The 28,000-nt window shown below is 34.8% G+C and overlaps 2 protein-coding genes across 2 annotated transcripts; one reads left to right on the forward strand and one right to left on the reverse strand.

Moving 5' to 3' along the window:
* Positions 1-111: 111 nt before the first annotated feature.
* On the forward strand, positions 112-27,938 carry LOC128671566 (alkylglycerol monooxygenase-like). The gene is made up of 10 exons (XM_053748167.1): positions 112-378; positions 5,734-5,906; positions 9,875-10,002; positions 11,832-11,983; positions 12,500-12,603; positions 14,043-14,205; positions 19,270-19,421; positions 22,291-22,425; positions 25,136-25,249; positions 27,043-27,938. The coding sequence occupies exons 2-10, from the start codon at positions 5,748-5,750 to the stop codon at positions 27,304-27,306; spliced, it is 1,371 nt and encodes a 456-aa protein (XP_053604142.1). The 5' UTR covers positions 112-378; positions 5,734-5,747; the 3' UTR covers positions 27,307-27,938.
* On the reverse strand, positions 16,244-19,021 carry LOC128671564 (uncharacterized). The gene is made up of 2 exons (XM_053748165.2): positions 18,797-19,021; positions 16,244-18,525 (listed from the first exon to the last, which is right to left on the reverse strand). Exon 2 carries the CDS (start codon positions 18,516-18,518, stop codon positions 16,611-16,613), a length of 1,908 nt encoding a protein of 635 aa, XP_053604140.1. The 5' UTR covers positions 18,519-18,525; positions 18,797-19,021; the 3' UTR covers positions 16,244-16,610.
* Positions 27,939-28,000: the final 62 nt, after the last annotated feature.

A 28,000-nucleotide genomic window follows, 5' to 3' on the forward strand; every position in this document is an offset into this window, starting at 1 on the left:
ATTGGTATGGTGATGATAAAAGATTTATAAGAATAAATAATTTGGTCCGCAAGACCTATACAATAAAACAGTGTTACGTCGCCGGATTAGCGACTCGGCTATTTATACAAACACGACCTACACAGCGCAACTGTTAGTATTCAAGTCCAAAGCGGAGTGCACGCGCATTTATCGGAAAATAAACGTTCGAAAATCGAACGACAATTTGATTTGCTGATTTTATTTTATTAATCGGACTGTTTTGGACAATTGCGTATCTGTATGGTTAAAAGTGACTCTTTGTTTTCGTGACAATTCAATTATAACAATGTGTGAACTATTATCCCAGTGAAGACATTGATACTTATCTGTTTTATTTTTGTTTGTATTCTAATACTTGTGAGTATATTTATATTTACGATTGTATTTCGATGCTTCATTCTTTTTAGGTACAATGTTTAATACAGATTATATTTTGTCTATAAATAGTTTAGTTTAAAATTAACATAACATCTATTTTTCTGATCCCATTCCTCATCACTATCGTATCGTATCTAATTGTAATTAATTAAAACCTGTTTACAGATTAAAATAGCCAAAATTTACCAAAGGATTCATAAATAAACTAAAATTTTCCCTCATAATAATATTTTTATAGATCTTACGACAACTAATGATAAGCTATTAATTGAGCGACCGAAATTGTTGTGATAAAAATCGAGGTTAAATTACTACACTAATTAAACTAAACCACAGTATCTTAAAAATTGCCGGTAGTTTAAAATTTAAGTATAATTATCATACAATCAATACTATCAAGCAGTGGAGCCAGGTGTACCAAATTTCATAACAATCGGTCCAGTAGATTTTACGTGAAAGAGTCACAAACATACTCGTACATACATACACACATCCTCACAAACTTTCACATGTAGGTACAATATTAATAGGATTAGTTGGATCCAACATCAGTATTAGTAATAACACACTCGATAAGTACCTTTTGGTAGTGCCTTATTGAAAAGAAAAAGCCTAAAATATGCACTAGAAAATGTGGTTTGAACGTGTAATCCTTATCCTTACTAAAGCCCTTCTGCCGCGTCTGTGCGTTGTCTACTACTGCACGGATTTTCATGCGGTTATCACCAAAAGATATTGTGGTTACTGAGGAAGGTTTTTGTGTATAATTTATTATGTTTTTTTACCCGAGCGAAGCCGAGGCGGGTCGATAGTATTATCTTTTTTTTATTTTAAATGTACGACTATTTTTAATTTACATTTTTTTTTCGTAAACCTTTCTTGGTACTATTTATTGAGTGGTTTGCCATTGCCTTCGCCATTTAGGAGGTTTACCATAAAATCAATCATTTTTCATTATAGTATTATGTACACATTGTATATAATCAAAATATGTAATGTAATCAAAGTCTTGGGATTGCTAATTCAATTATAAAGAAAACAATTTATCGATTTTTCGAAGAAAAATTTATTGATTTATATACAAAGATAAATATTTATCGTTACATCAATAAATATCTGCTTTGCCATTCAATTTTGTAACATCATTCACAAGACAAACCTAATACCGACGTAATAAGGTTTGAAATTAATCCAGCGAAATTTTGTGGAATACTGAATAAAATAAGGCGTGAAAAATAAAATGTCAAGCTATTTTGAGATCTGTAAGTAGTGACATCTTAAAATAGACGGTTTATTTGTAAACATGACCTATTCCGGAACACGGATATTATGAGAATAACATATTTTTCTTGAATAAAAATTATAATTTATACATTTTTTTTAAGTCAATCGATATCGTCAATCTTTTTTATATTGAATTTAATAAAATCTGACTCGAAAAGAAGATCGACTTTATCGATTATAAAAATGCCTTATGTGCTATTTACACGGAAAACGAAAAACGGGGTGTAACTTGCAAGATTTGATTATACTCGTATAGTCAAACAAACAGACAGACGCTAGACGGGACCAGCAGGCCTACCATCAACTTATACAGAACGATTCCATAACAACTCAGTTCAATTTAGGCACCTAAAATGAATCGCATTCATACTAAAAATTAAGTCGATGGTACGAATTTGCGATGTATTTCAGCTTAGGTCGTGAAGTGGATCACGTTATGAGATGATGGTAAGCACAGTTGGATGCGGTCTTCACCAAAAGATGTTATTTAAAGAAATACTAGTAATAGTTTCTGATATTTTAGAAGTTAAAGTTGACGGTGCAACCCACTCTTAAAAGTTGCAATCGATTGCACAACATTACTACTACAAGCGTTAATGACTTTTGAATTATGAAAAGAATTCTAATATATTTATCTTTCTATCTTCAAGGTATGAATCTATCGTTTTTTAATTGGAAAACAATTATAAGGAAAAGTACAATAACCAGTTTATTATAAAAACAAAAGCATCCTATTAACTAATCACAATTGATTTTGTTATATTTTTTAAATAAAACTATTCATTTACTTAGCCTTCTAATTATATTGTATTCAATACACGAGGATATATTCTATTCAATATACAAGTTTCTTTTTATTTTATTAAAACAATAAAAATGGAAACTTTCGCGCTTTATCTGTCACGATTTAAATTCCACGGTTAGGATTAACGGATAACACGGGTCAAGTTATTATAAACCTTATGCCAAACTATCGAAAAAACATTGCCTTCTTAAAATCAGCAATGTATCTGAACAAATTCGGCGAACTGTTTCGTGGATAATGTACCTATAGCCGGCATTATAGTGATATGATAACATTGTAACTTGAACAGGTCATCGGCCCCCACTCGAAAGGTCCATTGATCTATGTGATTAAAATCAATTTGTTATAATGACACTATATAGTTATTGATAATTGAGCATAGCAGTTATAATGATGACAACGCAATTTTGATGCGTTAGAACATATTTGCTTTGGGTGAGTTGCACCGTCAATTTGAAGCGTGATTGTTTGTAAAAAGACACAGACCCCAAGTAATCATATGACGAACAAAATCCCATATAAATGATATTATTCTGTCGGAAGTAGGAAAATATCGATAATAAAGCGACAGTCGTGTTATAGTCGTAAGAAAATGGCTCTCTTCCGGACGCGCTAATGTGCTCGTATATAATATATGCCTTGCTATGATTTGTCCATCTAATCGAAACATCAAACTATGTAATGTCTTTATTCACATCGGCATCTGTCCGTCGCCGACCGTAATTTTTTTGTTTTTTTTGTTTATATATAAGGATAAATAATTGAGTTAACCGCAAAGTTGTGTTGATGATAATATTGTGTTTCTCTAAGAAAATTTTGTAAGTGCCTATTTTTTCTTACTAAATACTTAAAAGGATACATATTGTGTACCGTTGTATTTAGCTAAATAAATAAATAAATGTATAATTAAGTCTTGCTGAATGTAAGAATAAACTATTAGTATAATAAAGTCGTTGACTTAAAGAAAGGACTAATTTAATTATGATCAATATCTTGCATTACATATACATGTATAAATAATTTTCATATAACATACACAGTTGCGTGTGTAAAATTATTGAGAACACGTATCTCCTAGGAAACATAAACAAGGAAGGAAATGAAAAGTATTGATATAAATATTATTAATATTTTTCCCATGAACTGGGGATAATTAAATGTATTTTCTTTCAGCAAGCTACTTTATTAGAGATTAAATAAAATATAAATAAATAAATATATTAGGACAAATCACACAGACTGAGCTAGCCCCAAAGAAAAGTTCGAGACTTGTGTTATGGGATACTAACTCAACGATACTATATTTAATAACAAATACATATATATAGATAAACATACAAGACCCAGGCCAATCAGAAAAATATCATTTTCCATCATGACTCGACCGGGAATCGAACCCGGGACTCTCGACCGGGGATCTCGGTTCAGAGGCAAGCATTTTACCACTGCGCCACCGAGGTCAACAAATGCATGATTGGATGTAATTATTATACTGAATAGTAATAAAAACTTTATTTTTCCAAGAAATTGTATACAGCCTGATGAGAAGTCCAAGGGATGCTCGCAAGCTCGAAAAATGTATTCACTCTTACGGAATATCCTGAAAAATATGGCTATAATAGGCTAGCTTCTAATATAAACATTCTTTAGAAATCATTATGCAGTAAAACTGTAATATATATGTAAATACATTGCACATAAAATAATAAATATTAACTTTATAAAGCAATAGGATATATAAAAAAGCATTTAAGAAAATACGTTACCGGAACGTTTCATTTGAACGAACGTAACCGACCTAAAATCAAAATTGAATGGTCGTCAATTGTCTTAACTCTAAACATTTAGGTCAAACGATAACAATTTGAATGATTTCATTATGCTTACTTAAGATGTCGTTGCTTTGTTTAAACATTTGGAAGGGTCTAGTCATAACAGAAAAGGCGATAACAAAGAACAACAAAAAAATTTTAAAAAATATGTAAAAAAAATTAAATTGTGCTTATTTTAATTTGTCGTCTGGCAACACAATTTATATCCCCAAATTCACATAATAAACTGCATACTTGTACTATGTTAAGATCTACTGAAAGACAATTGAGACACTTGTCTTTCGGTAGATCCTAACATTAGTACGGGTGAGAGGGGTTAGTGCGGGTTTGCATGTCATTCTTTTCGCCGTCGAAGTGTAAAATAAAAGATAATTATTTTTCCTCAGTACGTCGGCGTAAGAGACGAAATAATTCGGCCGAACTGACATGTTCTTGATAGCTCAGTGGTTAAGAGCACTGTCCCGGAGAGGAGTGTGGGTTCAATTCCCAGTCGATTACAGAATTTTCTCATCTTTCTCATCTCATTATTATTTACAAAATTATTTTCCCATTAAACAGACTCCGTAACATTGCAGTATCTACAAAGCAAAAATATGCACAATAAATAAATGGTACTTCTAACCAGTAACTTCGCTCACTTCACAAACTTGGATGAAACGGTAACCTTTTACAACTTTAGCAATCCCAACTTTTAAATCGTTCTGTGAAACAAAGATATATTTTTTAATCCCTTTCACCTGATGACGGACAGCTTACTCGATTTTCACTTTATATATCTGTGCAGTCCAGCTTTACCTTTGTCAACGACATTATGAGAGAACAAACAAACAAAAATAAGAAACCAAACGAAAAAAACCTAGCCTAGTCAAAAATACGTAAGTAGATAAAAATATCACATCAATTAATAATTTCAAATAAAAGATTTTAAGTCAAGTTAAGGTGATTAGTTAATATAAGTCTCTCTCTGTCTATACTTCTACACTATTATTATAAAGAGCGTTTGTGAGTTTGTATGTTTGAGCCGGTTAATCTCTCAAACCGCCGAACCGATTTCAAAAAGTATTTCACCATTAGAAAGGTAAATTATCCAAGATTGCTATAGGCTATGTTTTATCGCAAAATTCCCCGGGCAACATCTAGTTGTACATATTTCAAGTTCTAATATTTTTACTTAATTAATTAAATATTACGTCGCACGCATCTTTTAGAAGATCCACAGAGAACTGTATTTAATTTATTTCCTTTATTCTTAGAAAACGGTGTGTGTATATGTGTGTGTGTGTGTGAACGTCGAACGCATCTTTTAGAAGATCCACAGAGAACTGTATTTAATTTATTTCCTTTATACTTAGAAAACTGTATATGTGTGTGGGTGTGTGTGTGTGTTATTTATTTCTTTTATACTTGTTACAGGTAAATAATACAAAATGGCGGCAGATTTCTCTTTTGCCAACTCGTCTGTGGATATTGGTCTGTCAGACGTGCTGGGCGAACAGCTGAAGGCTGTTGCGAGAATGTTCTACATTCATTCACCACAAGAAACCATGTATGAAAGGAAGGAAGATGTCCCCAACTTCTTTAGACAAGTGAGTTTGATCACCTGAACATCTCAGGAGGATAGATCTCAAATTAAATTGTCAAAAAAATATTATTAGCGCCCCGTCCCGGCTTCGCTCGGGTCAAACTATAAAAAAAAAGTAGCCTATGTTAATCCCAAAGTTTATATCTATGTCTATGCCAAATCTCATCAAAATCGGCCATGTAGTTGTTTAGTTTTTTCATTACAAACAAAAATACTTTTTTTTCTGTTTATAATATTAATTGATTAAATAAAAAAAGTATACTAGAACAGTATATTTTGCATTAATAAAATCTAAAAAAATGTATGGGTAATTAATAAACTTGTCATGTCGCGTGCGATTTCGTGATGAATAAAAAAAATGGTTACTCTTTTTTTTAAATATAGAAGCTTTTATAAGTTGCCAGTAAAACATTGCCCTATATTATTTACTCCGCTCTTCTCTTCCAGTCGCTATAAATTAGACTCACTTATAAAACCAGGGGGGCTACCATCAACTCTTAACGCGATCCACTTTACGACCTAAACTGAACTGCATCGCAAATTCATACCGTCAAGTTTTTTTTTTTTTCTATAAATACGATTCATTTTATGTTTCTAAATTGAACTGTTGCATTTAATTCGTTCCGCAAGAGTTGATGGTAGGCCTGCTGTAAGTCATACTAAGTCAAGCGTCAGGTGCCAAGAAATTAAATAATTTGATTCAACTTCAAACCTTCCAATAACCGGTTCGTGTTGACATACGTCGTAGTTCTGACATAACTGTCACGCTGTAAATTAATTTTGTCCCCTAGGGCTTTGTCACATTGCCGGGAACTAAATGGAATTTACAAATTATGCAATAGTCAGGGTGGGTTGCACCGTCAATTTTGACGTCAACTTTAACGTAGCCAAAGCCGCAAATGTCGCTAAAAATGCCATTTTGTGTAAAAGACGCGGCGGCATGCCGATTAAAATTAACGTCAAATATGACGATGTAACAACCCTCACACTTAAACTACCGAATTGAAAATTATTTAAAAAAAGAATTAAAAAAAGAAATAGGATGAAAAATTGCCAGTTCTAAATTGTGTATTGTTTCTTTCATCTCGCGTTTGCATTTTATTCAAATTTGGCATTGTTATGTTAAAATAAAATAAAAATTATGTGGCAAACCACTTTTTTTGAACTTGGCTAAAGACCCATTGACTTTCATGGTCAAGGCGACAAATATTAGAGCCTTCAAAAACAGCTCTTTCTCACTAAACCGGTTTCGGTTTCAAAGTGATTATTTAAAACGCATTTCGTAAGAATTCGATGCACCAAGGTTGGATTTTGTTTTTGTTGATTTGGATCAGTATAAAAGAATTTAGAAAATGCCTTTAACATGATGATGGAGTCCCCTCTGCTGGGTCACTGACCTTTCTTATGGATGGAGAGGAACAGCCCAATGCCGAACTTAGCAGATTTAATATAGATATAATATAGATAGAATTTCATTGCGACAAATAAAAGCTTGAGTGAGTGCTTTTATTGCAATGTTCTTCTTCAGAGGTAGTGTGTAACCGGCATAAATAGATAGGGGCTGTGAAGCCACGAAGTTCAGGTCAGCGTCAAAACATTATAACAACAAATATTTTAAAGCATTTTCAATAATTCAAATTATATTTTATCTGTTCATATCCAGTCTCCTTAAGTCACATGACCAAAGATTATGAGGCAAAACGGGTCAGGTGACAGAGTTAGTCAATATTCGGTATTCGGTTTCGGTCTTGCCATATCACATTACTGTGGTTTTGTAATGCTTGCCACATTCAATATACGTACAGACATCGGCGTAGAGATATGACTCCAATTACTTGTATGTCTCAATATTTTAAGGGTCAAATTTCTGTGACGATTATGTACATTTGTTAAGAAATGTTATTAGTTATTACAAATCAAGAATTCGTTGCCGATATCAATCTGTTACATATAATAGTTTTTACAAAATGCTTAGATGCGTTTTTATTTCTTTCGAGACATTTATTTAATTTTTTTCGTGGTTGCATTCGCGGCCATTACGCTCCAAAGCCCTATATATTTCTTTAAATAATCTTCAAAACTTCATCAATTCAGCTGTGATTATGAAGCCTATCCATTTTGGGAATATTACTGCTGTTAAAGTTTTTTAAACCTTAAACAATATCGATGGAACGATTGGACGATTTTGAGCATTGGACGATTGACGTTGCACATTTATGCTTTACATTATAACTTTCTTCCAATCAGAATTAAGTGAAACCAAACAGATAAGTACCTACCCTGTCGTTAATCGCAGATAAGCTGACTTTGATAAGAACCCCTGTGATTAGGGTTGACGTTAAGACGATAATGTTCAGCTGAATGCCTGATCGTCTAAAATGATAGTATAGATAATTAAAAATCGGAAGAGTGTTTTATTTTTTAAAGCTTTTGTTGTCACCTGTTCATTCTGTAATCAAATCTTGTACTAAGTTAAATCGCCTACTTCCAGTTTTCCTACAGAGTTGACATTTTCCACATCGCATTAATTTCTCATCAGATCTGATGTGATGATGCATTCAGATTCTGTGCCAATCAGGGAAACGTTATTTCAAAATCATATAATTTATTCAGAAATTAGGCCTTCACAGGCACTTTTCCTAATTCGCGACCTTGCTCAGCGGGCCCTCGGCTCCGACGCTCAACAGGTGAGGAAGAATAGGCTCAAATGAGAGACTTGCAACTTCGCTCGGCTTCGCATGATACTGTTTTTTTTTCTGTTTCTTGTTTACATATATCTGTGGTTTCTTATGCAATTAAGTTATTATAAATATTGCCCTGTCATCAATTCGCAGATAAACAGCTTACGTTCAAAACCCTAATTTGGGCTGGTACTCAGAGGATTATGTTTAGGCCGAATATCTTAGTACGATAATGGCTGGCTAAATTGGTTCGCCTGAATTACCACATATATAAGATTACAGTGACATTACAATGTAATGTTCAATGTAATGACAATTACTCAAAATGACCACAAATCTACCTATTCCATATTTGAAAATCAAATATATGAATGTAATATTATTAATAAAATACTTTTTTTACTTTTGAAATTGTTCACTTTTTACTAACAGCTTTATGTTTTTGAGTTAGAAAGAGTTTTATAACAAAACTAGCGGCTCATCCAGGTTTCGCTCGTATAAAACCAATATAAATTATACATTTAGGAAAATATTATAAACCCGTATCAAAATCTGTTGCGTAGTCTTAAAGCTCCAAGCTCCTATGTAATATAGGGATAGACAAACAGCGGGAAGCGACTTTGTTTTATACTATGTGATAGTGATAGGGAACTCCCTAATTATAATCCTCTACTTTTGGACATTTCTAAGCGGTGGTGGCCCAGTGGCAGACCTTCCGCCTGTGATCGAATGGTTCCAGGTTCGAATCCTACTCGTGCCACATGAGTTTCTATACCAATCTGACTCATGTGTAGTAGTTTTTATAGACCACCACTTGCTTTCAGTGAAGGAAACCGTCGTGAGGAAACCTGCGCTTTGGTGGATAGTTCCTTCACTAATGTGTATGCGACTGCTTGCCGCTAGATGGCGGTAGGTGACTCCCTACCTAAAGGATTGGTTGAATATATAGAGCGTGATGAATTGCAAACTTACTTTTGCATTTGTAATATTCGTAATTCGTAATAGGATAGGGTTGAAAGTGTCGCGTATGTACAACACGCTTCGAAAGGAATTTCCTCGTAAATACTCCATATTATCCATTTGAAGAATAACACTAAATTACTTGAAAAGAAAGTGTAAAAAGATTTATGTAGGACCTTACCTACCTTTTTACGACTGTAAAAAGTCATGTCAGATGCCTATAGGCGATTTGAATAAAATCTGACACCAGTGTTAGCAATAACACACTCGCTATGAATGAATGAAGTCCTATACTAAACATTTTTCAAAATTTTTTTTTTCATCTTTTCAGTCGTATCCATACTTCCTCATCTTCATGATATTGGAGCACATAGTCCTAAGGTTGGAAGGCAAGAAGGGCATCAGACTGAACGACGGTATTACTAGCATATCACATGGACTTCTGCAGGAGTGTGGAAGGTGAGGCAAGGACACCATACCCTTTTCTTAATCAGGTTCTAAAATGGTCTGACAGCTAGTGATGCCGGCGACCGTGTGAAGGGGATCAGTGGTGACGAAAATGTAGAAAAAAGGACCCTGGGTTCCTCCCTAAACGGCTGAACACAAGAACACACGATAATGCTCAGATGATAGAGAGATTTAAGTCCGCTTTAAAAAAAAAATCTCAACTTTTAATATCAATTATTTTGTAAACATATATTGTTTAACATACTCATTTATATTGTGAAAAGGTACACTATTTCCTCGTCATTGGACATACAAAATCAAACTATATATAAACATACATACATACACGTATAAACAAAAAGAAAGTGCAACTACATGCATTTACAAATTTCCGTAATGGTCATATTCAGTCAAAATTCATCTTCACACGGTTTCGATTGTTAGTTGTCAAACATAACACGCATGTTTTGCATAGTCTTATATTTAATATTTCCAAAATTTTAAAATATATTAATTCAATGTGACCATCAATCAAATATGTATTCAAACTCAAATTCAAAATTCTTTATTCAATTTAGGATGATATACATCACTTATTGACGTCAAAAAAATTACTTAAACTAAATCTACTGCCGGCTTCCAAAGCGCAAGTGAAGAAGAAGCGGCGCAACAAACTTCACCGCAGCCTTTTCTCCAAGGACGTCAATTAACAAATATAGGTCTTATATATATATATTAAAAATTAGGAGGACGAATTTACATCATTATTAAAAATGACAAAATTTGAATAAATAAATAAAATAAAATATGTATTTCCAATAAAATTATTGAAAATTGTCACACAAAATATATATATAAATAAAAAGCTAAATGTACAAAACATACGTAATATATTTATTTATTTATTTATTTAATGTCATAAATCAATTACATATGTTATGAGGATACTGCACCATGCTTGGGCCATATTTATTGCTATATTTATATTTTTTGCTATTAAATTAATTTGATTAGTATTCCAAATCGAAATAAATTGAACACAACTAGTGATCGAATGCACATTGTAATTTATAACAAGCAAAGTTTTCACTTGACCTAAATTTTAACATTGTACAAAAATAAATATACATTGTAACAGAACGTTTACGATGAAAGCTGTAATAAAACATAGTATCCAAATAACATTTCTAAAGAAGAAAAACAAATCATAAACACAACACGTCAAAGTAAACACTCCTATGTTTCACATTACCATTTAGCTCTTAATTGCTCATGCGAGAATTTTCGCGGCTTCTTCCCAGTCGTAAAGCATTGAAGCCTAGGGTCCAATTTCTTTTTCTTCTCCACATCGCACACTCTTCGGCACCCTTAATTGTCAGAACATTGGCAGGCATATCTTCCTTGATAATATAGCTAGGTAAATTAATGTATAACAATCAAGATATGTCTCAGTTTGTAATCAGTGAAAAACTTCTTCTGCCATATTAATAATTTTCCATTCCATTAGTTTTTGTTCAATCCTATTCCACTTTTTCGATTTCATTTAATATCTACGATGAATATTAAAGTGAGTTTGTATGTACCTCTTCATGGTTCTATTCAATCGACATTCCTGAAATATTGTAAGAAATGATAGAACTCTGAACTGTACCCGTAAGAAATTGACGCGGGCCAAGGCGACGTCGATAAATAAAATAATAAAATTAAAAATTAACATTTTTATACAACATGAAAAGATTTTGCCAGCGTCAAAGTCGATTTCCAATGTAGTAAAAATCAATGAATTTATGCTGAAATACAAAAAAAAAAACTATCACAAAAGAAATCTTTTCTTTCTGCAGGTTAATATGGCGAGGTGCAGAATCCTACCTATACACATGGGTTTACGTAAACTATAGATTAGTAGAACTTCCCTGGGACCACACGCTCACGTGGTACGCAGCGGCGCTAGGAGTCGACTTCTGTTATTACTGGATGCACAGAGCTTGTCATGGTAAGTGATAGTGGATTTACGTGGATCTGCCCTAGGACCACGTTAAGCAGCAGTGTACTGGACTCACGTGTTGAAGGCGACTTTTTAACTACTAGATGTACAGAACTTGTAATTGTAAATCGTAATTATGGTTGTGATGACCAGCTGACGCGCCCTCAACGCAATCGAACGATCTGACGAAAGCAAAGCTGTGTAACGCGATCGTTGACCTATGCCAATCCCAACTAATATTATAAATGCGAAAGTAAGTTTGTTTGTTACCTCTTCACGCATTATCTACTGAACCGATTGTTATAAAATTTGGCACAAGTAGAAAATATCCTGGAATAACACATAGGATACTTTTTATTCCGAAATTCCCACGGGAGCGAAGCCCCGGGACGCAGTTAGTCCTACACAAATCTTTTTACACTTTCTTTTCAAGTAATTTCGTGTTATTCTTCAAATGGATAATATGGAGTAGAAAGTCTTCCCAATCAGATCATTATATAAAATATTGTGTTTTATTGTTTCCAGAGGTCCACATTCTCTGGGCACAGCATCAAGTGCACCACACGTCAGAAGACTTCAACATGGGAGTCGGGATCAGACAGTCTGTTCTGCAAGGCTGGTGTGGTTTTGTAAGTTTTTCTTTTCGTTTTCATAATTATCATCATCATTGGTGATTATTTATAATTTATAAGTTACTAGCCTTTACCAACGGCCTTTAGCCTCTGTGGCTTCGTCCGCGAGAATTTCCAACAGCGACTAGATTATTTTTCTGGGATAACATATGTCCTTTAATCCCAGAAATCAGAAACTTCATTATATATTATTATTATACTTTGATATATTATTAGAAAAAAAAATTGTAAGAAACAATAATGGTAAGCCCTTCTGGCATGATAGGGACCAACACTGTTCAAATGAGTTTCTTTCGGCATTTCTTCTCAGCAGTGGTCTCAGAATGATTTGAATTTGAATTTTGAGTGCTTCTCCGTATTATAAACTAAATGTACGCAAAATTTAAAAAAAAATGATTGAGAAAACAAAACGTGAAGAGGTAACAAATAAACAAACTCACTTTGGCATTTATAATATTAGTTGTGATTGATAAAAATGCGATTTGGCCAAGTTAAAATGAAGACAAAACACTTATCTGTTTAGTAAACAGAGATGAATAATAATTGCAAATCCTATCCAGTAAACCCAAAGATACAATGTCTATAGGCACTGAACAATTAGTACAATTTATCAACGTTATTTATCTCGTACAGTAATTAATATTATCACTGCAAACATTAATAATTTACAAGGTTATTATCACAGTCGTTTTACGATATATTTTATTGCATTCTACAATTTATCTTATTCGCTGGAGACCTTATTTATAGTAGTGAAACATTGTGTACATAGTGTAATTATGGACTCAATAAATTTTAAAGTAGCAATACATCTATCTCTGTCTCTCTCTCTAGTCCAAAAATTTTCTAAGTTTCATTATCGGCCACAGTGCACTCCATAGCCTACGTCTGCCTCAACGTTATACGTATAACCTTTCAGTTTTGAAGATTCAACTGTGAAATGACGTCACACTTCTCTTGGAATTATGTTGTGTCCTGTAAGTTGTCAAGGCTTTTTAACCCTGAATCATACGATATCCACAGGAATCTGTGCAGTGGTTCTTTTCTAGGGAACCACCCATTCCATTATCAATACCCATAGAACCTTTTTGTATGGTTGAATATCGAGTCAAAAAAATATCGAGTCAGATTTTGATGCGCTATTAAGATATAATTTATAGTTCTGACAATAGGGATGAGAATTAAAATCTGACACCAGTGTTAGCAATTAACACACTTGAAAAGAAAAAAGGAAAGAATGAAGTAGGGTCAAACCCAAGTAGTCGTTTAATATTGTCGTGTATTTAAATCTTCATTATAATTTCAACATTGTCTGAGCGACGGACATTAAAAGAAGACAACGGAGGAAGTGGGTCGGAGCCGATCGTAGATCACCTTATACATGTACTGCCTAGCTAGTCACATTATCATGTAAATATTAAATGTTTTGTTCCCAGATCTTCTACCTGCCTCTCGCGCTGGCCATCCCCCCGGCCCAGTTCGTGATGCACCACCAGTTCAGCTACCTGTACATGTTCTGGATCCACACTGAGGCGATCAAGAGTCTGGGTCCTCTGGAGTACATACTGAACACGCCCAGTCATCACAGAGTGCACCATGGTGACTTTTTATTTTAATTGTGGTTCACAAAACTGACCTGACATAATTACAAGCTACATGTAAAGGCGACAAGTCGTCTTGATTTAAATGCACAAAAACATGCTTAGCGCTGAACGATGTACATTTCTTGGGATATCGACGTCAATATTTTACATTGTTTTACAGACAACCGCACGTCATATAACCTACATGGAACTCTATGTGTCGGCATTAGTGGTGAATTTGCAATGACCTGTATGACCTGTCCAATGACCAATAAATAATTTGACAATTATTTATTGACTGTACAGTCAACAATTGTCAAATTATTTAATGTCAATTATCGCTATACCAAAAAAAGGGCAACAGAGTTTCTTAAATAAATTATGACTTGTTTCATCCACCTCCTATTTAAAAATAATTTAATTAAAGTTGTTGAGAATCATATTATAAGCATATTCGTCGAAGAGTTGGCGGGAAATTAAGAAAATGCATCTAGTTTTTGACATAGCAAATTATATATCTTCTTTAATATAAACGCATTGATGTTAATCCAGACAACTTGCAAAAAAAAACATTACAGTAAAAATGTTCCTTAATAAACTATATTATTTTTCCTTTGCCTTCCTTTATAACAATGTTACCTCGGAAGAAAAGCAAACCTGATTTTCTAATTTAATATCCAGTATAGCAAATAATGCAAGATGGCGGCAACACTGCGGTACACCACTTATCGACAATCGATAACTTATTTTTGTACACCTACATTATTATAAAAAAACTATAGGAGTTTTAAGGAACTTACATATTAACTTTATAGTGTTTAACGATCAACAAAATTTCAGCAGTAAATCCGTTTAGCTAGACCAAAAGTGGAATGAACACAAAAATAAAATAAATTCTGAAACAATTTCATTTTACATCAATAGCAAGAGTTCTCAATATGTTATGTGTGTTTGTCTGTTCTTCTTTCACTTCAAATTGAAGCATTGGATTTGATGTGGAGATATTCGGGAAGCTGCAGAGTGACAAAGGCTACAACAGCAATAGCTTATATTTACGGAAATTCTAAAATGTTGTTTCATTTATTTATATAATTAAATATATAAGAGAGATAAACTAGAAAACAAGATTTAAAAAGTTTTATCTGAAATTCATTTTCCCTGTAGAAAGCTGTGGTTTGTTATACAATATTTCCAGTTAATAGAAGTATGGTTAGCTTTCTTAGATCTAAATTGTGGTCAGAGAGACTGCCTCAGACGGCGCTCGATAAACGAATTAGTTCAGTTCTATATTTACTATTACCAAGCCTCTAAATAAAATAAAACAGAAAAAGGCCGCGTGCCGATGATAAATATTTTCATATTCATTATCGTCAGACGCCATTTAAACTTCCCCACTAATGGGGCACATGAATTAGGAAAAAAACTCATGACTTACATAGGATCAGGGTGCTTCTCAGCGTTTCCATCGCTGCGGCCGCGATGCCATTACAATTTTTCAAATTTTATTAAAAAGACAATAATTAATTTTACTATCCGACTTTAAAAAACATTAATCTGTACTGCGGTAATGTCAATTTTGTAAATGATTGATTGTGGAAATGATTCCTTCCTCAAGAAAATTGACGGATCGTTAAGACACTGCGGCCGCAGCGGTCGAGAACCAAATTCAAACTGGTGTTTAAGATTGGTGGACCAACGGCTCCGAAGCAGGGAGGTACTTGAGACAATATATTTTTGATGACCCATCCATTAACCGACTACTGTCAAAGTGATGTTCCCGCCACTTTCGCAATTTGTGCGTGCTAATCAATTATGTCACTAATTACTCTATCCGTGTGCCAAATTACGTGTCTGAAAAACAAATCATATGACCAAACTTTCGCAAAAGAAATTAGAAATTAGTGCCTCATTGATCGTTCGGGATTAGTATTTTTTCAGACTGGAGTTATATCTTCCTTTGGGTGTTCTAGGCACGATCCGAACGACTATTGTAACAAACAAACCAACTCACTTTTGTATTACATATGTAGATACAAAGTTCTCTACTATATATAGGTAAGGTAAGGTCACCAAATAAGGCCTACCTTATTTTTTTTATTTCTTAACTAGCAGGTTTATAATAAAAACGCACTGGTTATTTGAAAAACTTATATTTATTGATTAAACTTTGTAATAAATGAAACAAAATTGCTTTAAAAACGAAAATCACACTTTTGTGAACATAAATATCTAAAAAGTAACTTTGGCCTTATTGAGAACCCTGTGTCTTAATAAAGCCTTATTAATACAAGTGAGCATTCAACTTCTTAATTAATACAAAACATTATCAATACTTGTATTAAATCTAATGAGATCCTATTAATTACTTTTGGTCAGTTTAGATCAGACTTAACGAGTTTCTCATCATGTAAAAGTACTTAATTAATCAGCCTTTTTCAACTTTTTTTTTAAACAATCTCCAGAACAGTAAAATATTTTATCAGTTGATGTGAGTCCAACACACAGCTCATGATACCAAACGCCACAAGTAAGACATTGTCGCATATCATCAACTCGATCTTCTTTACAAGCTGGACAGTACCAAGAAGATTTCTTATCGTGACGTTTTGGTTTTGATCCCGTAAGCTTATCTACTGTCAAAGAAGCGGTCCTCGTTGCAGCGACTGCAGGTTGTGCAGATGTACGGCCAGTGACTGACGTTGATTTTGGTGTCTTTGTGTCAATCATTATCATTGAAGAAGTGCCCGGAACAGCTTCTGCTCTTGACGATGGTACAGTAGCCTGTGGTGTGGAATTCGTAGCTTTGTCACCAAACAAATCTTTTGTTACCTCTTGAGCCCTGTAATTCAGAGACTTCTTGCGTGGAGCAGTCGCTTTAACTTTAAACTTAGGAGTTGGTAAAAATTCATGAATCTCACACGTGGTGGATTGATTGTCTATCTTATGTGGAGTTTCAGCATTCAGGTTGTTTTTAAAGAGCAAGGACAGTGGCAAATTCTCAGTATCTGTGCCTGAGCCATCTGAATCTTCCACATTTGCAGTTGAAATCTCTTGTTCTCCCGTTTGTCTTGCTTCATCGGATAAGACAGCCATATTCTCACTGTTTGTAGGTATTGGAAGTTCTGACAACGCAGAGGGCGCAAACGCCTCTTCAGGTACAGCATCTGGGTTATATGGATACAACCCTGTAGCGCGAAACCCATTCGAGATATTGGTAATAGTCATACATTTCGGCCATACTTGTGAGAGAATGACATTGAAGCTTGTCTTGTTAACGGTTCGTTCGGGATGCTGACTGACGTATTTAATCAACTCTTGGTCCCAATGGTGCTCAAAAGAACGATAAACGGATTTATCCATGGGCTGTAATTCGTGAGTGGTATTTGACGGAAGACAATATAAAGTGATGCCACATTTCTCAGCTTCCTCGACAATAGTAAAGTCCAAGTGGCATTTTGCACCATCAAATATAAGGAGACATGGCCCTGATGTTCTGTATTTATTCAAATGATTAATAAACTCTATGAATGTTTCTGTTGTCATACTTCCTTTTGGCGTCATCTTCACCAGAGACCCTGGTGGTAAATTATCTTGGTATTCTGGCTTTAGTCGCTTGCCTTTAAATAGTATCATTGGCGGAATAGCCGATCCTATAGCATTTCCGCAGCCTACCACAGTCACACTTTCAGCGTGCTCATTCGCTATTTGATGAACTCTCTTTCTCCCTTTGGCTGTCAGAACTTCCTGCTGATGGTGCAAAGATATGCGACAATTTTTCTCATCAATGTTGTAAATGCTTTCAGGTTTATGTTCCATTCCAAGTTTAACCAGCACGCTTTTGTATTTGGAAAAGTGATCTGTAACAATATCTTTATTTAGTTTTTGAGCACGAGCTGGATTCATCATCTGTGCTTTACGACGTGCTAATTCAGGGTGTCGTTTGAGGAATAATCTCAACCATTTTTTCCCCGCTGCATTTTTGGCATCATTGAAAGTGTTTGGAATTTTCTTAATTTTACAGAATGAGAAAGCCTGTACGCGCAACATTTTTGAAGTCATCGGTACTCCAACATCAGCCAAACGAATTATTCTTCTGACAAGTCCAGCTTCTTGTTCTGTAGTCAATATAGCCGACCGACCTAGTTTTCGTGTAGTCGAACCACTCTTTAGATGGTTGCGTAGGGTTCTTCTTGGGATGTTGTATCTAGCTGCAGCAGCATATGTAGATAATATACCCCTTTCTACAATTTTTACAGCGTTTTCCATCTGTTGCGAAGTCCACTGAGCCCTTTTTTTCTTTGTGGTAGTAGCTGGTGATTCGTTTTCCATGATGTTACTGAAAACAAGGGTTTACTATTGTACTGTGATACTTTTCTAATTGACATTAAACAGTTTCCTAATAAGGCCTGTACCTGTACCGTAATAAGGCCTATACATTTTTTTTATAGGCTTTATTAGGGCATAACATATGGTATAATAAAACAACAATTATACGGAATACACCCATATTACAATTTTTTGACTTATGTGAGGAGATGGCTTAACTTATAATTAACCTATAGACAAAACACAGCACACCGTGTACGAGTAAAAATAGAAATACTTACTGTTTACTCTTCCAGAATTTTATAAAAACAAGCGTGCGCTCCGCGTCGTGGTTGTTTTCGACTGCAGGTTCCAACACGCTCGCGGCACGGCCCCTTGCTGTGCTTGTATGCGTTAGTTAATGTACACGCACACTTCTACAAACGTTTGGCGGTCATTTGAAATCGTAAAGCGGGAAATTTAAAAACTAGGCCTTTTTTGGACATAGGCTTTATTTGGGTCACCCACCTTATATCACAACACATCTATATTCAAGCACACCTAATGCAGCGCAATGTAATCCTCCTAATTTTGTGAGGATGAATGTCTGTGTTTGTTGCTCTTTCAAGTAAAATCTACAGGACGGATTGTTATGAAATTTGGTACACGGGTAGAATATAACCTGGACTAATACATAGGGTACATTTTATCCTGAAATTCCCACGGGAGCGCGGTCCCGCGGCTAGTAAGTAATATTTCATTGTTTGTTGTACAGGCAGCAACAAATACTGCTTAGACGTAAACTACGGTGGTGTGCTCATCATCTGGGACAGACTGTTTGGCACCTTCAGACCGGAGACTGATAAGGTGGAGATCGTTTACGGCCTCATATACAACCAACCGTCGTTCAACCCACTGTACCTACAGGTTAGTACTAACAACAAATCATTACTATTTCTCATTTGTCTATTCATTATTTGAGATGAAAAAATTCTGAAATCGATCGGAAATTTAATTCAGCCGAAATGGCGTGGTATCGATAGCTCAGTGGTCAATAGCACTGTCCCGGATAGACAGGGGCGCTGATTCAATTCCCGCACGATTCTAGTTTTTTTTTATCTCATTATTATTTTCAAAAATAAGTTAAAAGGCATGTGACACGTCTATTCATTCATCATTAATTCTGTTTTTTAGTAATTTATTGGAAATTTTCACAGATGATTTATGAATACGTCGTAACAGACAGACAGATAGACACACAAACGGACTGACAATAGATTCTTAGCAATAGTGTCCGTAAAACGGGACCATATTAGTACGACTCCTTAAGGTACGGAACCTAATACGGAAATAAGTTATGAATTCAATATTTAAATAATATTTAAACATTTATATTATAAAACATGGATTATTTAGTATTAAAAAACTTTGACTTTGACTTTAGAATTTGACGACCTCGGTGGCGCAGTGGTAAAGTTCTTGCCACTGAATCGAGAGGTCCTGGGTTCGATCCCCGGTCGGGTCATGATGTAAAATGATTTTTTTCGGATTGATCCGGGTCATGGATGTTTATCTATATACGTATTTGTTATACAATATACGAGGGCTGCTATTTATGTATCCGGAATAACAAAATTAAACAAACATATATTATTACATACGGTTTTATTGTTTCTCGAAGTATTCTCCGCGATGATCTATGCACTTCTGCATACGATGAAACCAATTTTCAAAGCACTTTTTCCATTCTGATTGAGGTATGTCCAAAACGTGTGTTTTGAACGCATCAACGGCCTCTTCGCGGCTCGAAAAACGTTGACCACGTAATTTATTTTTAATGTTTGGAAATAAATAAAAATCATTGGGTGCCAGGTCGGGGCTGTACGGCGGATGACCCGTCAATTCAATCTTTTGACCCTCCAAAAAATTATTTGTTTCAGCCGACTTGTGGCAGCTAGCATTGTCGTGATGAAGTATGATTCTGCGTTGTGGGTTGTTCTTTCGTATTTTTTCAAAGACTTCTGGCAAACAAATGGTGGTGTACCATTCAGAATTAACCGTCCTACTATTCTCTAGTGGCACTGTAGCTACATGTCCGTTGATACCAAAAAAACAAGCGACCATTTGCTTTAAAGTGCTTCTCGCACGAACAACTTTTGTTGGATTCGGTTCATCTTGAAAGACCCACACCGTTGACTGCTGTTTAGTTTCAGGGTCATAAGCATAGATCCAGGTTTCGTCACCTGTGTAGATATTATAAACAGCTTTTGACGTGCCACGGTTGTATTTTTTTATCATTTTCTTACACCAGTCGACACGAGTCTGTTTTTGATCTACGCTCAAGTTGTGCGGAATCCAACGCGAACAAATTTTTTTAACAATTAAATGTTCGTGTAATATCGCGTGTATACTCGTCATACTAATGCCCAGAGACGCCTCTATCTCGCGGTATGTAACATGACGATCTTGCATTACTAATTGTCGCACAGCATCAATATTTTGTTGTACCACTACCGATTTAGGACGACCCTCCTTAATTTCATCCGTGAGCATAGACCGTCCACGTTGAAATTCCTTAAACCAATAATACACAGTGGTTTTCGATGGTGCTTCATCTCCAAAAGTTAAAATCAGTTATTCGATGTACTGTTTTTGAGTTAATCCACGCCGAAAATCATAATAAATCATCGCGCGAAAATGTTCACGAGTTAAATCCATGGCAATGAAGACAAGCTATTTTCAAAATTGGCGCCAATTGAAAAAAACAAATGACAGGGACATGAAAAATATTTATTCTCTAGCCGAAGAGTTCTATTTTCAAATGTTGTAATTACTTTTTAAATGTTCTAGAATTATTGGCCAGTTCCGGATACATAAATAGCAGCCTATGTAGTATCGTTGAGGTAGTATCCCATAACACAAGTCTCGAACATACTTTGGGGCAAGCTCAATCTGTGTGATTTGTCCTAATTTATTTATTTATGTATTTGTAGCTCCAAAAAAAAATTTTAAAAAGTATGTACCATGTTATTGACGAATTTTTGATATCGGCAAAAATCATCAGTTCTTGGACGATTTAATTAATGGGCCTGTCACCATTATTAGCAATAGGATCTCTATTGGTTCCCCTAATTTTTTGTAATACTAATTTAGGTTGGTACACAAACTTATTTTTTTTTCCTACATTTTTATTATTCTTAATTTAGTATAGGCTATTTTTGCTTACCCTAACATTTGACCTCCGTTCATTTACTCCCCAAATAAGTCAGTAGTCCAAATAATTTATTACTTCTAATATTCATAATGGCTTAATTATGTTTCACACTAAACAATTAAGTACAAAAGTATAACGCCTAATCTTTATTGTGCAATAATCATTATTTAACTACCATCATGCAATAAGTAGGTATAGGCTCTTTTTGGACACATATCCCAACCATTTTAACTTTTGTTGACATAATTTGGCTTGGTGTGTTCACAATACTTTTTTTTTCGTGTGGAATGATGCTCGTCCCGTCCTTTCGGCCACGGGAAGCCGGACAGGTGTGTAACCTAACCTAACCGACACAGCTAGGTTTGTTATCTATACGTTTTTTTTTATTGCGGGGGCTACTAAAGTAAGTTTGTTTATTACCTCTTCACGCTCTATCTAATGGACCAATCTTCTTGAAATTTTGCATACATGTAGTTTGAAGTATGGAAAAGGACATAGGGTACCATTCATCCCGGAAAAATAATTGTTCCCGTGAGAAATCACGCATTCAATAAAAAAAGATGAATGTGATTTTTTTTTCAGGCATTCTACACGGGATATGTAGTAGAAAAGTTTAGGAGCTTCGAGTCGGCTGGTGACAAATTCAGGGCCATATTTTGGGGTCCAAGCTGGGAACCAGGGACCCCGCGGTTGGGCGACGAAGCGCTCAAAGTAGATGTAAGTATTCTTGGAAAATTTTGCTTGTACAGTCGACCGCATGTCACGTTAACTTATCACCCTTGAAATGGAACATCTTCAATTGGGATATACATATAGTATATCTTCTACTGTTTTGTAATACAAAGATTTGAACAATTGCGGAATTGGCGAAAATAACAGTCTCAAACGGAATTATTATTATTCCATTCGTTTCATGTTTGGTTTCATCTACCTATAATATTTTTTGTCACGAGCAAAAGCCTTGCGTGGGTTCTCCCATTATTTTTCGGTTCGATTGTTTTAGGATGTTTTTTTTTTTGTGGTCGGTCTCTGTTATTGATATATAATAATCACATTTTGATGAAAATTGTTGCGTTAAACCTTAAAACGATTGATTGTAATTTTACTTTGACGACCTCAGTGGCGCAGTGGTGTTGTGTGCTTGTTTGCAGTGCTTGCCTCTGAACTGAGAGGTCCCGGGTTCAATCCTCGGTCGGGTCATGATGGAAAATGATCTTTTTCTGATCGGCCCGGGTTTTGGATGTTTATCTATACCTATATGTATATATTATAAAATATAGTATCATTGAGTTAGTATCCCATAACACAAGTCTCGAACTTACTTTGGGATTAGCTAAACATTAAAACGTGTGTGAGTAATCTGTGTGATTTGTTCTAATATATTTATTTATTTACTTACTACCGGTACCCTGCCAGCAAACCCCTTTTAATAATAGTCTTTTAATGACAAATAGGGATTGCTATTGCTGTCTGTCAAGCCTTCTTTTAATTTTGAAATAAAATATAGCCTATAGCAATCTTGAATAATGTACCTTTCTAATGGTCAAAGAACTTTTCAAATTGGTTCGGTAGTTTCGGAGATTACTCGCCTCAAACAAACAAACTCACAAACGCTTACCTCTTTATAATAATAGTATAGAGATATTGATGAGATATACATAATATCTCAATTGACAGATTTTCCATTTCAAGGGTGAGTTACATCAGTCAACTTTGACGTTGACTTTAACCTGCGCTCCGCCATCGTTTAGACAAAATGGCGTAATTTGCGTTTTTCTGCGTAGGTTAAAGTTAACGTCAATGCGCAAAATCTGACAACGTTGAAAACATAATATTAATTATTTTACTAAAGCTAAAACATTTAGAATGAGTTAAATTGATTGCTCCGCTGTGCTCCGTTGTCCTCACGATGACATCCATCGACGGACAACGCAAAAATTGTATGGACATTCCACGTACTTAACGCACGTCAGTGTCAAAACCTATAGAAAACAATGGATCACATCGGAGCCGCGAATCATTAATCCATTATCCATACAAATATCATAAATTTGAAAGTGTGTTTGTTTGTCCTTCTTTTACACATCAAACTGAGCTTTGAGCTGAAGAGTAACATAGGCTTTTTGCGCGAGCAGAGCCGCGTACAACTAGTTAGTAAACAGTTAGGCTACAGGTAAAAACATTTAACTCACGCTAAAATAATATTATTCTTTCAACGCTGTAATATTTATAACTGTTTTAATAAAATTAGTAACGCCATTTTAACTGGAGTGTAGGCGCGGTTCAATTTAGGTCGCTAGCTGTGATGGGAAATTTAATATTGTTGGTATTAATTTCATTGACATAAACATTAACTTTTAGCTGTAATACTTAGTTTTTCTTTTCAAAATTTACTTTATAGGGGTTTCGGCAAGTCATTTCCTCTTCATAGACTATTCCTCATGGTTGAGGGTCGTGGTCATTACGTAGAATGAATCACACACAACGACTTTATTGGCACTAATAATGGAATCGTTTGTTATTGTCTTCTCTATTTCGCACACAAGTTGAATACAAAACAAGTTTATTTGTTAGACAAATTGAAAAAAATTCCCTCGACTTTCAATTATCATTTCGCTACAACTTTTGAACGGCTGAACCGTATTTCATGAAACATGGCTAAGAACACTCGGGATAAAATTATCTACGACACAAAAAAAAAACTGAACGAAAATCGGTTCATTCGTTTGTGAGCTACGATGCCACAGACACAACAGATACACAAACAGACACGTTAATCTTATAACACCCCTCTAAATTAGGTGCCCAAAATGAAAGACACCTAACAAACCGTGAACAACGTTTATTGGTTTGACGACCTCGGTGGCGCAGTGGTAAGGTTCTTGCCACTGAACCGAGAGGTCCCGGGTTCAACCCCCGGTCGGGTCATGATGGAAAATGATCTTTTTCTGATTGGCCCGGGTCTTGGATGTTTATCTATATATGTATTTGTTATAGAAATATAGTACCGTTGAGTTATTATCCCATAACACAAGTCTCGAACTTACTTTGGGGCTAGCTCAATCTGTGTGATTTGTCCTAATATATTTATTTATATTGGTTGGAAGCCAGAGAAAAAGTGCTTAGGTTCATAACAATTATAAAATATATATATCTAACGTTAAGTCGCCAGCGCCATCTGACCATATTATTTAAAAAACTTAAGTTATTATAATCAATTTAAAGTAAGTTATAGTTTGGCTATCAATCACTAGATGGCGCTGTGATAACAATCCCTCTTTACGCGTCGAGAATTAAAAAATAAATAGATAAATTATAAACAAACTGGCTCCTCCACTTTGCCATCTACCCGCCCTGTAGCGTAACACATCCAGTTCTAATCTGAAGTCTTCGTTGTTATTAATATGGCGAGTGTATTATTTCCCAGGTGCAACAACGTGAGAAGTACGACGTCCATCTACCTGCTTTGTGCAATCTGTATTTAGTGTTGCATTACTCTGTAGTGTTGTATGGTTTCTTCGAGCTAGCGGCTAGATATATGGTACGTTATTAATTTTACTGTTGGGCACTACGTTCAGCGTAACACTGAGCCTTCTCCTACTAATAATTCATGCGCACTCCAGTTTCATAATTTGTCCACATTCATGTTATTAAAATGTTTGTTGGGTGTGAGTATGTATGTAACATTATATTCTACTTCATATAAATAATAATAATAAATCATTTATTTGCCAACAACACAATTTCTGTACAAAATAACTATATGTATAATGTAATGAATTTGGTCTTATTTTTCTCTCTGTCTCAACTCAATTTCAAAATTTTAACAATCACTTTATTTTCTTAGCCGTTAAGAATCGCAGCATTTTGCCCCGATTCTTAAAGACCAAGGAAGTAAATTGTTTTTGTGGTAGGTGCTCTGAGAAAGTTAGTTCTCTCTCTCTTTTATACGTCTGTTCCCCGTTATATTCTGAGCTTTGACGTGAAGGGCTAGCGAATAAACCTTAGAAGAATCAATTTATCCTGTAAACATTTTGAATGAGAATGAAGTTCTGGGTTGATCTCAGAACATATAAACAATTTGTCATAAATTATTTATTACAAACAAAATTGGTATATAGCAAAAGGGATGGGACTTATTGATTTTACCCAAACTATTGTTTTGTGAAACTTTTGTAAATCCCATATAAAGCACACCAGATCTATCAGATCTATGAGATTTTCTCGTTTCTTCCTCAGTCCTAAGTCACTGGAGCATATATATATATACATATATAAATCAATTTTACAAAACACTCGAGAAGATTTTAGCATTACACATTCGCATTACACGGACCTCAATAGAATCGCTATATTTTCTATGTAAGCAAACCATGGCACGTTCTTACAGACGGTGTATTTGATTTTCATTTTATATTTTCTTGTAATATTTTCCCCATCGGGTTTATGCTTCAACATTTGATTCCAATCTCTTGGTTTACTGAAGAAATTTATTTTATATCATATGCCGTTGGAATATCAGTAAAATCTTATTGGCTCAAAGCTGAGGGTCGTGGTTATTACTTGGAATGAAACACAAACAACGACTTTCTTGGCACTATTAATGGAGTGGTTTGCAATTGCTTTCTCCATTTCACACACAAGTCAATATTCAACCAGTGTGCAGGTTTCCTCACAATGTTTTCCTTCACCGGAAGCAGGTGGTGGTCTATGAAATGAGTTTGTATAATACCAATCAGACTGCGGTATAGTAATACCTGAGTCTGATTGGTACTATACAAACTCGTAAGATTCGAACCTGGGACCTTTCGATGCACAGGCGAGCATAACCATTACACCACCACCACTTTGCTCAAGTAAATCCATAATAAATTATACACCTAAACCTGCCTCAGCAATCACACTATCTATAAGTAAAAACCGTACAAAAATTCGTCCGACAATTTTTGAGTTTGTCCCGTTCATACAGACGGATATATTCTCATCAAACTATTTTTTTAATATTTTTGTTTTAAATAAACACGACGACCTCGGTGGCGAAGTGGTAAAGTGCTTGCCTCTGAACCGAGAGGTCCCGGTTTCGATCCCCGGTCGGGTTATGATGGAAAATGATCTTTTTCTAATTGGCCCGGGTTTTGGATGTTTATCTATATATGTATTTAATATAAAATATAGTATCGTTGAGTTAGTATCACATAACACAAGTCTCGAACTTCTTTGGGGTTAGCTCAATCTGTGTGATTTGTACTAATTATATTTATATTTATTTATTAACGACATCAAAATTTCTTCGACACACACTTCAATGTTAACACAATTTGTTTATTTTTTCAGGGTATGACTCCAATCTCGGTGCTTCTGTTCGTGTTCTACACAATAGCATCGCTTACAATAATAGGCATGCTTTTTGACAACTCGAAATACGCTGCCTTACTCGAAGTGATCCGTTGCTCGGCGTTAGCGTTCGTGGCTAGGAGCGTGTCAGCCACTAACCCAGCCTGGGGTACTGGGTTACAGGTCTTCTATGTGGTGTCTGCTATGTTCTGGGGCTTAAACATGGTGAAGTTGTTTGAAATTAAGAGGGCGAAGATTGAATAATTAAATAAAACTTGTTATGTTATTTAGTATCTGCCATCAAGAGGGATCTTGACAACTCCGTACAATTATATGATAGATTTTTGACTATGTAATTTAACTTTAAATTGCCTTAACTTTATATTATGATAAATCGATCTATTCGATATGTAACATCATAATAATTATTTGTTACACAAATTAAAAAACCGTCGACTTTCAATATTCATTTCACTACAACTTTTGAACGTCTGATTTTTATGAAACATGGCTAAGAACACTCGGGATAAAATTATCTATGACACAAAAAAGCTAAACAAAAATCGGTTCATCCGCTTGGGAGCTATGATCCACAGACAGATACACAGACAGATACTTTAAACTTATAACACCCCTCTTTTTGCGTCAGGGGTTGAAAATAATAAATAATAATAAGAAATAGAAAAACAATTGTCAATATAATTATGTTTATAATTCGTGTAGTTGTTATAAGATTATGGCCAGTAAAAACGAAAGGGTCAGGTAATACTTGAACGTAAGTTTAAATTATATCGACTGAATATGCAATAATTTAGATAAATCGATACCTAATATAATTGATTTAAGACTTAATTGTGTGTGATTAACTAAAATAAGCTGATTCTGCAAAAGTAAAATTTGACGTTAACTTCAGCCTGCGCAGAAAAACGCAAAGTACTTACGCCATTTTATGTAAACG

Source organism: Plodia interpunctella, chromosome 7 (genome assembly GCF_027563975.2).
Source record: "Plodia interpunctella isolate USDA-ARS_2022_Savannah chromosome 7, ilPloInte3.2, whole genome shotgun sequence".
In the NCBI taxonomy this organism is placed as follows: domain Eukaryota; kingdom Metazoa; phylum Arthropoda; class Insecta; order Lepidoptera; family Pyralidae; genus Plodia; species Plodia interpunctella.